The 15511-nt window shown below is 40.9% G+C and overlaps 1 protein-coding gene across 2 annotated transcripts; it reads right to left on the bottom strand.

Annotated features, from left to right (window-relative positions):
• Positions 1-292: 292 nt before the first annotated feature.
• LOC136826025 (E3 ubiquitin-protein ligase TRIM13-like) lies at positions 293-8102 on the bottom strand. 2 transcript variants are annotated; one of them, XM_067082885.1, is made up of 5 exons: positions 7920-8102; positions 3658-4326; positions 3142-3288; positions 2280-2459; positions 293-982 (listed from the first exon to the last, which is right to left on the bottom strand). In XM_067082885.1, the coding sequence occupies exons 1-5, from the start codon at positions 7920-7922 to the stop codon at positions 377-379; spliced, it is 1605 nt and encodes a 534-aa protein (XP_066938986.1). In that variant the 5' UTR covers positions 7923-8102; the 3' UTR covers positions 293-376. The 2 variants fall into 2 exon arrangements, with proteins under 2 accessions (XP_066938986.1, XP_066938987.1); XM_067082886.1 differs by lacking the exon at positions 293-982 and having other exon boundaries at positions 2359-2494.
• Between the last annotated feature and the right edge of the window lie 7409 nt (positions 8103-15511).

Genomic DNA, 15511 nt, shown 5'->3' with positions numbered 1-15511 from the left:
GTCTGTTCCTGACCTTTATTAAAGCAGTCTATTTTTTGGGAGGGCTGTTCAGCTCCTCCAACAGTTGTTCTTGTAAGACAATAGTTTGTATTTTGGGATAAAGCATCAGTGTAAACAGTCCTTCAGAGGAGACTCAAAGCACAGAGAGAGAGAGAGAGATAGAGAGAGAGAGAAACAAAATATCAAGAAATAATAATAATAATAATAATAATAATAATAATAATAATAATAATAATAATAATAATAATAATAATAATAATAATAATAAAAGGAGACAAATGAAATACTGAAGTGAATGTTAGCATCTTTATTAGAGAAATATTCTGAGAGTTGAAACCAAAGTGGAAGCTGACTTCTTCGTCTGGAGGGGAGACACTCACAGGATGAGGCCGCACTCCTCCACTCTCACTCCTTTGATTTCTGGATACTTCAGGATGGTGGTGTGGAGGACGTCAAGTCCTTCCTCCACCATCCCGAAGCAATGTCCAGAACTCAAAAGGGGATCATCTCTGGTGACGATCCAGAACCCTGAAGCTCTTAGATATGTGGTCTCCCCCCTCACTTCTCCTGCCTTCCATGGCGTCGATTTAAAGATCCCACTCTTCCTCATCCTCTCCCTCTCCATATCCCTATACCAATCCTCCCTCGATGACAACACTGCTCGAGTTGATGTGCCTCTTCCTCCTCCTTTTTCATGGGACACATAGTGTCCCATGGAGACAGTTTCCCCTGCCCCACCCTTACAACCTATACTTGAGATGTGAGAGTGGGCATAAGAGGGCCCCATCCCCCCCGCACACATGTTCAGGAAGTTGAGACCCACGAAGCCATTCTCAGTGACCCTGACAATGACCCTCCCCAGGGGGGTGGATTCATACACCAGATCCAGGAACGCCCTTGGGGGGGAACAAGGAGGAGGAGGAGGAGAAGGAGAAGAAGAAGGAGGAGGAGTAAAAGGAGACCATTGCATCAAGGACTCGAGCTGTCAAGAGAAAGAAGCGGGGGATATTTGTTAGAATAATAATATAATGATAATAATAATAATAAATGAAGAAGATCAAGAAGAAGAGTCGAATTAAAAAGCCAAATGATGAAGAAATAAATTAAAATAAAAACGTCTATTGTGGATGAAACCCCTGAGCAGGAAATTTCCACAATATTTTTATCATTAGCTCTTTATTATCACCATCCTCCTCCTCCTCCTACACCGAATGCTCATCAGTAGTGCAACTAAACCCTTACAAACACTGCAGCACTCAACTCTGTCTGTCTTGAGTTCATTCTTCTTCTTCTTCCTCTTCTTCTTCTTCACTCATTTCACAAAGCCTGCCATCCTCCTCCATTCTCTCCACATGACTGAACCGTCTCAAAACACAATGATCCATCCATACTACTCAGACAATTCAGCTCTAAGGCTTACATCTTTCTCTTTCATTCATATTCAACATTAATACTTCATTTCCATAAAGGAGAGTTGGCTCAACAATGACTTCATAGAGATTATAAGCTTCCTCCATGTCTTTTGCACACATCCTGCTGCCTTCCTTCCTTCCTTCCTTCCTTCCTTCTTTGCTTCACCTATTCTGAGACTCATCTGTTCCCTCGTCCTGCCAACATCCAATATAAATTCTCCAAAATACCTAAGCAGATCATCCATTCTCCCGACATCCATCTACTCTCAAATTTCAAACACTTTCAGATTCTCTCGCCAGTTCCTGCAGTTTCTCTTCACTGTCCCTCATCATCAGTACTGCATCATCTGTAGACGTGAGTTATTCCTCACAGTCTATTCAAGAATTGTTTTCTTATCTGCAGTTGTGCACCAACATCTATCTGCTGCTGCTGTCCTTTCCATGTTTCCACACACACACACACACACACTGCCTTTAACCTTTGTCTCTGTCACACAATGCCTTTAAAACATTCTGCTTTCTTTCTCTCTCTCTCTCTCTCTCTCTCTCTCTCTCTCTCTCTCTCTCTCTCTCTCTCTCTCTCATGAAACAAATCAGCTGTTGTTATTCCTCCCTTACCCTCTGCACCACATAATCCATGCACATTCAGAACACCAAGTTGCAGTAGAATCTTCTCTTTTCTCTTTAAAATGTGACCTCCTGGGTCAGTCAGTGCTGGAGGACTCACATTCCATATCATGAAATCTTCACGATGTTCATTTCAAATAAAGAAATTCCTTACACGATACTGAACTTGGACAATGATTCCTAAAGGATTGTGAGAGACAGAAAGGAATCCTACTCATATCCTCACAGGAATAAGCTTACCTCTATGACAAAGCATCTTGGTGGGAGAACGCCTTCCTGAAGATGAGTACAAGAGAATTGGTTGTTGGACTCAATCTTGACTGGAGCCACCCTCAGAGTCCCTTCATAGGACATTGCAGCAAAGATCTCTCTCTGTGCATCCCCTCTCAAGCGGCCATGAAGACTTCGGAGGTCAGTCACCTGAGGAAAGGTTCCTTGATTGAAAATCTCATAACCTGTTGAAGTTAGAAGGTATTTTGTTTAACTGGAAAGATATTTCACTTTGTTTTTATGTTAATTATCTGAAAGGTCATGCATTTTGTTAATTCTGATTTTTTAAAATAAAAACCACATGTTTTTGAAAAACCAAAATCATGCTTTCAAATACAAAGCCATTGATGTAAGGTAACCTATTCTATGCATGAGCATGACCTCCAAACACCCTACAGAAGACCATAAAGTGGAATAGTAAGCAGGATGATGACTTTATGGAATGGAATAGTGAGCATCAAAGGTGGGTATGAGCAAAGAAAACACAAGATCTCTGAAGGAGATTGCACAAGTATTGGGAACATCATACACACACACACACACACACACACAGAATGGACAGTTTCCCCACCAGGGGCACCCAGAGATCCAGACGCAGCCTCAGACAAGTGGAAAGGGGAACCTTTCTTCTTCTTCTTCTTCTTACATGGAGTGTCTGGAAATTGCTCTGACTCTTAGGAGAGGCTTTTGTAAAGTGATAGGTTGTTTGAAACAAATTAGACTTTATCATCTCATTCAGTTACATTTATCTTGACTGTTAACTACACGTTTCTCAGGACAGTTTTTTTCAGCTTTCTGATTTTCTGTGGAAGAAAAGACTCCTTGAACTTACCGTAATCTTCATGACAGAGTCTCTCTCCTCTTCTGGTTCTGGTTCTCCTTCCTCTTGTTCTTGCTCTGGTTCTTGTTGTTCTTCCTCAGTCATTGTTTCTATGACTTTCAATGCATTTTCCAGATTGATTTTCATTTGGAGAGTGTCCTGGAAGACATATCCAAGAATACACATTATGAAGAGTATCTTGCAATTTGGACAAAGAGATTACAGAGATTACTCTGATTAATGGGACTCTCAAAATGGATGAAATCATAAATATCATGAGGCCAGAAGGATCCCTTGAATCAAAAAGCTTTTTAAATCATGAAGAACTTTTATTATGAATTCATTGATAAGGTCAGACTTTTCTGATAATATGGGGATATTCTGAAGATATCTTAAACCACAGGATGAGTGATACAGTGAAGTAAAAAAGCAATAACTCTTTTCATGAGCAGTGTTAGAACCAGGCGAGAGAGAGAGAGAGACAGAGAGAGAGAGAGAGAGAGAGAGAGAGAGAGAGAGCAAACTCACCTGCTTCGTGTTGCCTTTATTCTCCTGAAGGAGTTGCTTAATTTCATTGGCTGCCTCATCAACTTCCTGAAGAACCTTATCGGCCTCGTCCATGGGACGTACAGCAGAAGCAAAGTCAGTTGCTGCTTCCAGCTTGTTTTCTGAGTCTTTCAATTGTGGTGTCTTTCCTTCAAGAATGTCCAACTTGTCCATCAGCAATTTGTTATCTCGGGCAATATTGCTCTGAAAGTTTTGACAGGAAAGCATTATGCCTTCCAGCGTTTGCATTAATCCTTCCAGTCCTCCGCTCATCTTTTTGTTGCTTTCAATGCAGTCATTAACTTCAACTTTCGTTTCCTCGCAAACAGCAATGCGTTTTCCGATAACACTCTCCCTGAAATACTTGGTAGTATCTAGAAAGGGTCTCTTTGGTCTTGTGGATGTAATTTTAGATTCTTCATTCTTGGATGGAAGTTGCTTTGCAGCATCAAGGAGGCCTCTGATAATCATGAGGTCTTCAGCTGAATTGGCTGTGAATTTTTGTTTGCAGGTTGGACATTCTTTCTTTTGGGTCGAGATGAGCCCATCAATGCAGCGGCTGCAGAACTCGTGGGAACAAGGGAGGATCCTAGGGCAGTGATGGTCACTGTAAGTATTACAACAAATGTCGCACTCCAGGGGATGGGATACCTGAAAAGGACACAGAAATCAGTGACCCTTCCAGATGCATGAGTGATCTTCCACAATATTATCTTTGTTGCTAAAAGAAAGGACTGCTATCAATCACTGAAAGGTCTGACCTACAGGATCTGAAACTGCTTACCTAAGCAGTGTTATCTAAAGTGTAGCATTTTCAGTGGTGAAAACGATGACATCAGAATAAAGTCAAAATCTTTTGGAATCCCAATAATTCACTAAAGAGCATTTTGGGTTTTTCAGAAGACTTCATTCATTTGTCCTTCAGAATGGTCACATTTCTTATGGCTAAGTCTGCCTATGAGAAATTAGGCAATTTGTTTGTATACTTTTTTATTCCTGATGTGATTTTGAGGAATTTGACTTCCATTTCTGACAAAAAAGTCTGATTAATCCATGACATTACAACATCATTACATTGAACAATCACAAGCGGCCACAGTGGGAAACCATTGTGAAACACAGAGATGCACAGTAACCTAACCCAGGGTGCTGGGTCCCAGCTGCAGAGGGTTGGGGGTTTTACACCTACCCAACCGCCACCCAACCTGACCCTACAGAAATGATTCCCGCTGGGGTCCTTCATCACTGATGGAAACGACCTGGTCGGAAGTGAAGGTCAAATTCATTAAAATCACATCAGAACTACAAAAAGATAAGTTAACTGACTCCAAGACAAGAAATAGTGCATTTCCCAATTTGTGACTTACTGCTGTCCCTTACACCAGCTCTCACACTTTTGCAACTGATTCTGGACGGTATTTTGGGCTTCAGGAATTGGTGGTGATTTTGGTATCAGAGAGAAAGGTCTTGGGTTTGTCTGCAATACTCAGCTGACAGGGTTTCTTGGTCAGATGAATTCAGTACTAGTCTAAAACCGTAACTGTATCATTATTTCTTCTCCATCACATAATTAAGTACTTATATTGTCCTTATCTGTCTCCCTTTAGATAATAGCCCTTACACGTAGATGCTTCCTTCGTGTTCACTACCTTCCTCTGTGTTCTCTTCACTGGCAGGATTCGAATCAAGGGAAAACCTACTGAGTGACCAAATGCTTATCTGTCTTCTAGATCTCTTCCTACCCTACTCTCTTTTTCCTACAGGTACTTTTTCAGTCAATGTTCCTTTGAAGTAAAGGAGGCACACTTCCTCCTTCCATGGAGCATCGAAACACCTATCAGTCCACCACATCACACATCCCAAACTTATTCCTCCGTTTTCCCCAATGTTCTTGTCATGTCTTTACACAAGAGAAGGTGACCCCTCCCTCTCTCTTTCCATGTAGCTTTGTGCCAGCACAGACTTTTGTTGTAAGAATCACACCACAGTACTGCAGCATTCTTCTTGGACCTTTCCCTTCTCCAGACATACCTTATACATCATGGTCAGTTACCAAATTACTCTTTCGCCACTCTGACACACTATCTCATTTGTGATCCCATGAACTGCTGGTGCCTTTCCATTCCTCAGCCTCTTGATTTCCCTCCTTACATCTTCAACAGCTACTTCCACAAGCATTCTCCAAATGACCTCAACACCTCACACTTTTGCATCATTGAACTCTGCCCTTCTTCTGTCTTCCTCAATCAAGAGAGCTTCAGAATGATCACTCCATCTGCCCAGGACTTCTTTCCCTTCAGACAGCATTTGTCCCTTGCCTCTTTAGTGATGACTCCATTTGCTCTTTCACCTTTCTCTCTGCACTGACTTCCTTGTTGAGACACTTCCTCTTGTTCTCCCCAAAGTCCTCCCTCACCTGCTCTCCCTCTTTTATCACATTCTTTGTTTCTCTCTCTCACATTCTTCTTGGCCACCTGATCCATCCTCCTGCATTCCTGTACATGATCTTTCATTCTCTTTTGCTTCTTTCTTCTTCCCTAAACTTCCCATTTCCTCATTCTATCAGTGAATGGTTTCATTCCCTCTTCCTATTCTCTTGAAACCACAAGGACTTCCTGCTGACCCTATGACCCCATCGTGGGACTTTCCTCATTTGTCATGACACCTACGCTTATTGGACTCGTGTTCTTCTCAGCCACATGAGACCTTGCCCCTTCTCTCCTCATCACTGGGGATTCCACACCATCTGATGCGCACCTCGACCAAGTCACGTGACCTCTCTGATAAGGACCTTTGCTCCTGCCTCTTCTGTGTGTGTGCTTGTGTGAGATTAAGGCATACTCTCTCTCTCTCTCTCTCTCTCTCTCTCTCTCTGGGCTCAGCTGGAGGTCATCTGGTGAACCATGACATTGACCTTTCTTTCTCAAACTCTCAAGAAGAGGACAATACGTGGAAGCAAACTCTCTATCATGCACCAAACTCTCCGCTAGACAACAAGCACCTTCTCCCTTATCTTTCTTTTTTAGAAAGCTCAAGGAGGAGGAGGGGAGGAGGAGTGTTGTGATAAACGATAATGTTGGGTATTGCAACAACGCCTCCTCGTGATTTGTTCTGACGAGTGAATATGATCGTAGGAGGGTTTGACAGGTCTGTCTGTACGTTTGTCTCTCCATCTGTCTCTGTCTCGATGGACGGCCATGAACAGATCCTTCCCTTTCGTCAGCCATCAGAAGAAAAAACGCTCCCAGTTGAAGGAAGAAGAAGAGACAAATTACGGGACAGATAATGAGGACTTGCCAGTGAGGCTCCTTATCTCCAACACCCTCCCCCTCTCTCTCTCCCCCTGATAAGGTCTGTGTAAAGTGTCAAAGCCACTTGTGCTCCTCCCAATGAGTCAGAGAGAGAGAGAGAGAAGAGAGAGAGAGAGAGAGAGAGAGAGAGAGAGAGAGAGAGAGAGGCCTATATCCCTTCAGCCAGGAAGCATGACCAATGACCTCACCAGACCCTCCTCTCGTGAGGTCCCACAGGAACCGTTTATTGTCGTGTCCACTCCTTCCATTTGTTCATAATCATTCTCATGATGGCTGCCCTCTTCGCCTGTCTGTCTCTCTTATCTCCTGAACGTCACTGTATGCACACACACACACATACAGACACTAACTCACACACACACACACATACTTCCACACACAAGTAGCTGAAACAAGCTTGATGGTCAAATCCATTGTATTGAAGCTCATTTAAAAACCAGTCATTCTCATTGATAATAATAATAACAAAACGAATAATAATGATAATATAGATACTACTCTGCATATTTATATATATAGTAAATGGATAAAAAGATAGACGGATAGATAGATAGATAGACAGATACCTAAAAGCATGCAGACATGCATATCTGTATCTGTGTTCATAAGAGGCGCACTTATCATGAAAGTAGTTCCTCACTCAGTGACACCTCCTCTTATCAGACTTGTCCTTATCAGCTACATGGCTATGATTGTTTGTTAAAAGACTGAATTTTGGTACATGATGCATTTTGGATGGATCCTTTCAACTAAATGTTATGCATGTAAAGTGCAGCTTAGTGGAGGTCAGGGAATGTTTGGGATGACTGAAAACATTCGAGTGCTGGCTGATGAGACTTTGTGACTCACCAGAGGGCCAGATGGACAGTTAAAAGAAGCAGGTGATGAGAAGAGTCTATGTGAGTGATGAGCAGATGATCCAGAATCTCTTACCATTGTGACTGCCGAGTCTCACTCTGAGGTACTAAGAGTCCACTGGAAGGAAGGAAGGAAGAAGATTCTTCAGGGGTCTTCTCACGATGGGCGCCACTGGAAGCAGCCGACGACGACCAATGTATCACTTACAAGGGAACTGATCACCTGTTGAGGGAACCCAGCTTTATATCCGTGGCCTTATCACTGGGGAATGCAGATCATATGACTTGACGCCCCTTGTCACGCCTCAGCCAGGCAACGTGACTCTGATAAGGACCTTTGCTGGTGCTTCTTCCTCTTTCAGGCAACTTGACAGAAGAAGAAGAGGTAGAAGTTGTTCTTGTTAGTGTGAATCACTCTTGCCTTCATCTGGAGACTCATCAGATGGAGGACTCGACAAGGAGGAGAGACAATGAGTCAGAAGGGAAAACATTTTGTCAACAGAATTCCTGCTGTGCTGCTTCATTGCTTCATGAAGTGCAGTTGTCATCTTCATCGTCACTCTCTCTTCCCACCATCATCCAAGTATCTCAACAAATCATCCATTCTCCACCATCCATTCATTCTCAAGTTACTCTTCTTGCAGACACTTTCTAATTCTTTCACCAATTCCTTCAGTCTCTCTTCACCATCCCTGTTTCAGTACCATATCTGTCAACACCAGTCAATCTGTCCATAAAGATATCAATCAGCCAATGAGACATAAAATACTCTTGTGTTAGCCTATATTTCACAGTAAACTAGTCACTCCCCTGCTACAAATTCAAACACACACTTTGCTTCCATCACAAGAACCTTATATACATATAAAGTCTTGGGACAACAGATCACATCCCAAGGCCCATCTGCAGGTGACAGCAGCAGGAGCTATCGTGAGCTAAGAGCTGTATATGTCAAGTGGTTCCTCTGAAAACATGTGAATGTAACAGGAAGGAGAGAGAAGGATGTGGTTCACTGGGTGTGTCTCTTTCTCTTATCCGTGATCATGATGATGCTCATTTGTTTATTTCCCTTTGATGCTTCTTCTTTTGCACAGAATGATGATATTCTCAAGACCTCAGTCTGTTAGGGAGTGGCAGGTTCCATCAGGAATGTTGTCGACACTCAAAGCTTCTTTCCATTCTCTTTCGTTCTCTTTCATCCAGGTGTTTCAGCTGAAAGCCAAATGACCTAAGAGATAAGGTGTCCCATTTCAGCGGCTGAGTGATAGATAATATCTCGAGTCCTTTAGACTTCGATCAAAGAGCCTTTGCTGCTATCTGCTGTTCTTTGGGTGGGTGCATTTTGATAAGGTCCTTGACGTCGCCTGATTAGCCTCGACTGCTACCTCTCTCTCTCTCTCTCTCTCTCTCTCTCTCTCTCTCTCTCTCTCTCTCTCTCTCTCTCTCTCTCTCTCTCTCTCTCTCTCTTTGACATTAAAGTCTCCTAACAGGGACTGTCTTTATGTTGGTTGTGGATGCCACATTTGCCGTATCTAATGTCATGTTGGGAGGTGGAAGGTTTCTTGATGGTCCTGAAGAAGAAGAGGAGGAGATTAACTGTGATTGACACCAGGTTCAACAGAGCACAGCAAAGGACACCACAGGCTCCTCTCTTGAGGGTTTTCTGATTTGGTGATGACCTGTCTGGGGCTTCTTCCACTGAGGAGGTTCCCAAGGGCTCCTTTTGTGCTGACTCATGATGCAGCCCACGAGGAGGCACTTCTGGGAGATGGCACCTATTTGTGGAGGTGTGCCTCTGAATAATATTCCTTCCATAGCATCAAGTGTCCTCTTCGTTGCTTGTGCCTTTGTCTGTTGCTCCGTCTGAGGAGGTCACCATGAGTCTGTCAGGTCATTCTGAGTCTTAAGAGGGACTCATGCGCTCTTCACAGTGATGTACAGTAGAGACTGTTTCTCCTTCAGGTCTGCAGAAATAGTTTGACAAGGAATGTTGTGTCCTAGAAGCTGATGTCCTGGGCAGTGTTGCAATGAGTATTTTGCCCCCTTTCAAATAGTCAAAGATATATTATATTCCAGTTGGTGCAACAGAATGTTAAAGTAAGTTCTCTAATCTATTGCACAATGAAGACATACTCGCTGGCAACGGGGTTACTTATTGTGTTAAAGTTCATCACAGAAATTAGGAATTAAATTCGACAAAGGTGATTCACAGAGAAATGAAAGGAACTCACTTCGACCCTCCAGTTTTCATGAAAGCCATTTCATCATCATCATGAACATCATCATTACCTGCAGAAGGTGACTCAACAGCTCCTGTGGCGAGTTGCAGCCTTGAATTCTGATAAGAAGATTCCACTGGTGAGGGCGGTGTTGCTGGTGATAAGATCAGCCTTATCAAGGGACCCCGCAGCTTTGGACGCCGGGTTTCAACACTCACTCCTCCCTCCCTCTCTCCCTCCCTTTGTGGTTGGGACACAAATCGATTCTTTGGGATAAATGACTTGCATTTTGGTCTTCTTGTCATACGCAAAGATATTCCGTCTGAAGGTTCTTTTTCTTTTATATGAATTCTGGGACTTCAGAGTCTTTGTCAGTATACACACACACACAAGAGGCGAAGCGATTATTCCATGAGTGCCAACATTAATGCTGAGAGAGAGAGAGAGAGAGAGAGAGAGAGAGAGAGAGAGAGAGAGAGAGAGAGAGAGAGAGAGAGAGATAGCTGCAGGTATCACATATTGATAGAGCGTCGTCTGTAACTTGAAGTAACATTATTATTATTATTATTATTATTATTATTATTATTATTATTATTATTATTATTATTATTATTATTATTATACAGAAGATGAAGAACCCAATTCATAAGGAACAAGAAGCCCACAAAAGGGGGCCACTGACTTGAAATTCAAGAAGCTTCCCAAGAATATTAAGGCATTCATTAGGAAGAAGAAGCAAGAGGAAGTAAAGGGAAATACAGAAAGGAGAGAACCCACTTGTTAAAAAAGGCAGAAATTAATCAATAAATAGATAAATCGATAAAAATGTATAAAACACAAGGAGAACAGTATTAAGGGAGTGCTGCATAGCTTCTTCGCTTGACTTCTAAAGAAGAAGTAGAAGAAGAAGAAGAAGAAGTCATTGCAACAGAATGTAAGTGTAAGTTCTCTGAGTGCCTGATAAGAAGACTCCATTGTTGAGGGCGGTGGTGCTGGTGATACGGTTTTCCTTATCAGGGATATCGGAGCTTTGGACTCCGGCGTTTCGACTCTTTCTGATATGACCGAAGAAAGAACGTCTGCCTTCGCAATGAGTTGCCTCATCGAATGACAATCTGCTTCTCTCTCTCTCTCTCTCTCTCTCTCTCTCTCTCTCTCTCTCTCTCTCTCTCTCTCTCTCTCTCTCTCTCTCTCTCTCTCTCTCGGCAATGGCTTTTATTCTGTGTGTTGTTACAAAATCACTTCAATAAATCCCTTCTCTAAGAAAGTTGGAACAGTAGCAAAGATTTCACGAACCGAAATCAACAATACCTGTATATGGTCAGTTGTTGCGGGATTTTCCTAACACTGAGAATAATTATTATTATTATTATTATTATTATTATTATTATTATTATTATTATTATTATTATTATTATTATTATTATTATTATTTTGTTGTTGCTGGAGTGTTCTTATGGAAATGGATTCCCTACGTCAGCTTATCAAATGCCTGCCGTTTAGCAATAGACAAAGCGATCATTCCATGAGTGCCAACATTAATGCTGCTAGCGAGAGAGAGAGAGAGCTGCAGGTATCACATATTGATAGAGCATCGTCTGTAGCTTGAAGTAACATTATTATTATTATTATTATTATTATTATTATTATTATTATTATTATTATTATTATTATTATTATTATTATTATTATTATTATTATTATTATTATTATAATTATTAAAAAGGATGGTTGTATTATGCAAATTTATCTTATATAGTGTCTTTTCTACCCTTCTTATGATTCGCTTTTCAGGCTCAGCGATGTTAGTTAGTAACTGGACGATATGCATGTTGGAAAAGGACAGTGTGCTGAATATTGGAAGTCTTTTATTAAAATATCCAATCAGTAATCGTTCGTCTGGGTTCAGGTTCTATTCTAGGTACCGTCGACATGTTTCGACCAGCTCGTTGGTCTGAAGAAACGAGGTGCTCGGGTTGGTATTTATAGGGGGCCGGTCTTGCTCGGTGCTGAATTATGATTGGCTGCCCGGGGCATGTACCCTCGGGCGGAGCCTTCTCATCCAAATCGAAGTTCGGTTTTCGTCCTGCGTATGAGCGTTGTTGTAGTGCTGAGGATGAAGAGAAGACTTTCGATCCTTGGATGCCGAACTTTGATTTGCTCGTACGCTATAGGGATCGCTCAGTGCATGTCTCCTGGTTGCCGTGGGGAGGAGAAAGGTTTCTTGCGTAATGTGGAGTGTTGGTTTCTCCTTCCCAATGCAACCAGGAAACATGCACCGAGCGATCCCCATAGCATACGAGCAAATAAAAATTCGGCATCCGAGGATTGAAATTCTTCTCTTCATCCTCAGCACTACAACGCCGCTCGCATGCAAAACGAACTTCGACTTGGATGAGAAGGCTCCGCCCGAGGGTACATGCCCGGGCAGCCAATCATAGTTCAGCACCGATCAAGACCCCCCACCCTATAAATACCAACCCGAGCACCTCATTTCTTCAGACCTTCTGCAACCACGTCCAGAGGATGACCAACGAGCTGGTCGAAACATGTCGACGGTACCTAGAATAGAACCTGAACCCAGACGAACGATTTCTGATTGAATATTTTAATAAAAGACTTCCAATATTCCGCACACTGTCATTTTCCAACATGAATATCGGCCAGTTACTGACTAACATCGCTGAGCCTGAAAAAGCGAATCATAAGGAGGATAGAAAAGACACTATATAAGATAAATTTGCATAATACAGCCATCCTTTTAATAAGACCTGTTTAAAAGAGGGTCTACTCCTTCATATTATTATTATTATTATTATTATTATTATTCCGAAGATGAAGAACCCTATCCATATGGAACAAGAAACCCACAAATGGGGCATTGAATTGAAATTCAAACTTCCAAATAATATGAAAGTGTCCATTAGGAATAAGTAAGAGGAAGTAAAGGGAAATAAAGAAAGAAGAGAACCCACTTATTAAAAAAAAAAATATTAATAAACAGATAAAATGCATCAAAACGCATGGAGAACAGTATCACAACGTCCTCTGATTACGGAGTGACAATCAGCCAGAGACTGACTGTGTTGCTGGCGTGCTTGCAACACAATCATGCAACAGGCGCTGATGCCCTGTCAGTCTGTGGCACCGGGTTTTCCTTTGCGATAGTAATACGCTACTAACCTCTCTCTCTCTCTCTCTCTCTCTCTCTCTCTCTCTCTCTCTCTCTCTCTCTCTCAGTCAGTGGGTTCTTCGTCACACTTTTATCTGCCTCAGTATAACGTAACCTTTGTTATTCGTAAATGAACATAAGAGTGTCTTTATGACGAAAAAAGAAGCACAAATCCGTTTGAAATCACTCAGTCTGGAGCGTTCCTCATAACGAGGTTTCTTTGAATGTTTGCTGTCATCTGGTGATTGTGATAATGCTTTTTGCTGAAGGTGACACCTCAATCTCTCTCTCTCTCTCTCTCTCTCTCTCTCTCTCTCTCTCTCTCTCTCTCTCTCTCTCTCTCTCTCAGTAAAAGAATTGCTTTCCTCAGTACGTAAATGGAATATCTGAATGGTAAAACCTTTTAATTGTAAAAACAAAGTTTTTTCTTTGACAGAAATTTAAATGCTTACTTGGCGCTGCTACCACACTGTGCTATGAATTAGCAAACTCTGTCTCTCTCTCTCTGTTGTGAAATATGACGACTAGATCAGGATATTGCTGTTTTGAGTAGAGTTCAGAACAGAAGCATATTAATTTTTTAAAGACTTACACTCACCTATAGTTTTATATATATATATATATATATATATATATATATATATATATATATATATATATATATATATATATATATATATATATATATATATATATATATATATATATATATATATATATATATATATATATAATATATATAAACAGGAGTCCAAAGAAGACGACAGTCAACAAAACAGTTGCATATTTATTAAGAAACGTTTCGTGTTACTTAAACACATTATCAGTCTGTAAAATTGAAAAATACACATTAATTCTCTAATTTAAAATAAAAGCTAAATTAAAAACGGCAGTTAAATTCTTTAAAATTACAACATACATAAAAGTAAAAAGAAAGGAGATTTTTTTTCCAAGTCTACCTGATCAATAGAAGGGGAAAGACGAAGTGAGACCACAAGCTCACGTATGCCCAGAGTACACTGACGATACCCTTGGACAGTCCCAGTGGAGCCACCACCTTCAGCTGTGGAGACCCTGTACAATGGAATGCAGTTATCACATGTCCCCACAAAAAAGGTATTCTTCATCCTGCAAAGGGCCTCTGACATTTTACCTCCCTTCAGTCTCTGGTTGACATGACATAGGTGTTTGAAAGCATTTCCTTGAGTCAAATTATAGCTACAAATGGCATAGACGAATTCATGCTCTTCATTTCCCCTGATTATTTATGCTGTTTTAAGAAGTTTTTTTTTTTCAGTGGTTGCCTAAAGAGATGTTTTCAGAAATTCAATATCTTATTCCATTAAAACTGCATCTTACAAAAAGATAAACATTCACTCACTTAGAAGAGAAATTATTATTGCATTACACTAAAAAGTGGTTCAGGAAGGGAAATTTGCAAGATCCATTGTTGTCTGTCATTTTTCCATTGAACTTATGGGTCAAGATATTTGAGCATTTTTGTTTTCAGTATCAAGAGTTATAATTATTTCAGTCTTTTGTTCAAGAAACCCAGGTGATGTCTATTATTCTCTCTACAGGGAACGAGCATGATCCCATTGTGGATGTAAGGTGGGATATGTGAAGAAGCTAATGCAAGCTACAGTTGATGACAGGACACTTGTCAGGTGAGTACCTTTTTCTGAAATAGAATTATTACTCGTAATTTGCTGTTGATATTCATGCAGTAAAGTTGAAGACTCAGTCTATATTCATTAAAACACTGACATTTAAAAGATAGGCTTTTTTTGATTGGATGGTCAATGAATACTTTTCAGTTTCATGTTTGGATACCTTCAGTTGCATAGGGATTCTTGAGGTCAGCATTAAAGTTCACTTGAGTTTAAATTCTTAGAGAACCTTGAATTTTAACATCAATTAATTCAGGCTCTGATTAAGACCAAAATGATTTATTCCCCTTTCTGTGAGCTTTTCATAGAATTTTGTACTATTGTGTCATAAGGGACATCTCAAATTATAGAACATAAGCAACCTTCAGGTGCCAGAGTGAAGTGCTTCCAAGAGCAAAAGTTCTATTGGTGCTCCCTTGAGTGAGAGGTGTTTGGGGACTGTGATGGGTCGTTTTACCACCACCACATACACTTGTATAATTATCCAATACTAGTATTCACTAACAGAATACAGAAATTCACAGTAAGTGAAATCGTATCACAAGACTATCAACCAATGTGTGCAAAACCAATTTGGGGTGAAAATAAACAATAAGAAAAATAACTT

This window comes from Macrobrachium rosenbergii, chromosome 40, assembly GCF_040412425.1.
Source record: "Macrobrachium rosenbergii isolate ZJJX-2024 chromosome 40, ASM4041242v1, whole genome shotgun sequence".
Classification (NCBI taxonomy): Eukaryota; Metazoa; Arthropoda; class Malacostraca; order Decapoda; family Palaemonidae; genus Macrobrachium; species Macrobrachium rosenbergii.
This window is presented reverse-complemented; position numbering and strand designations above follow the sequence as displayed.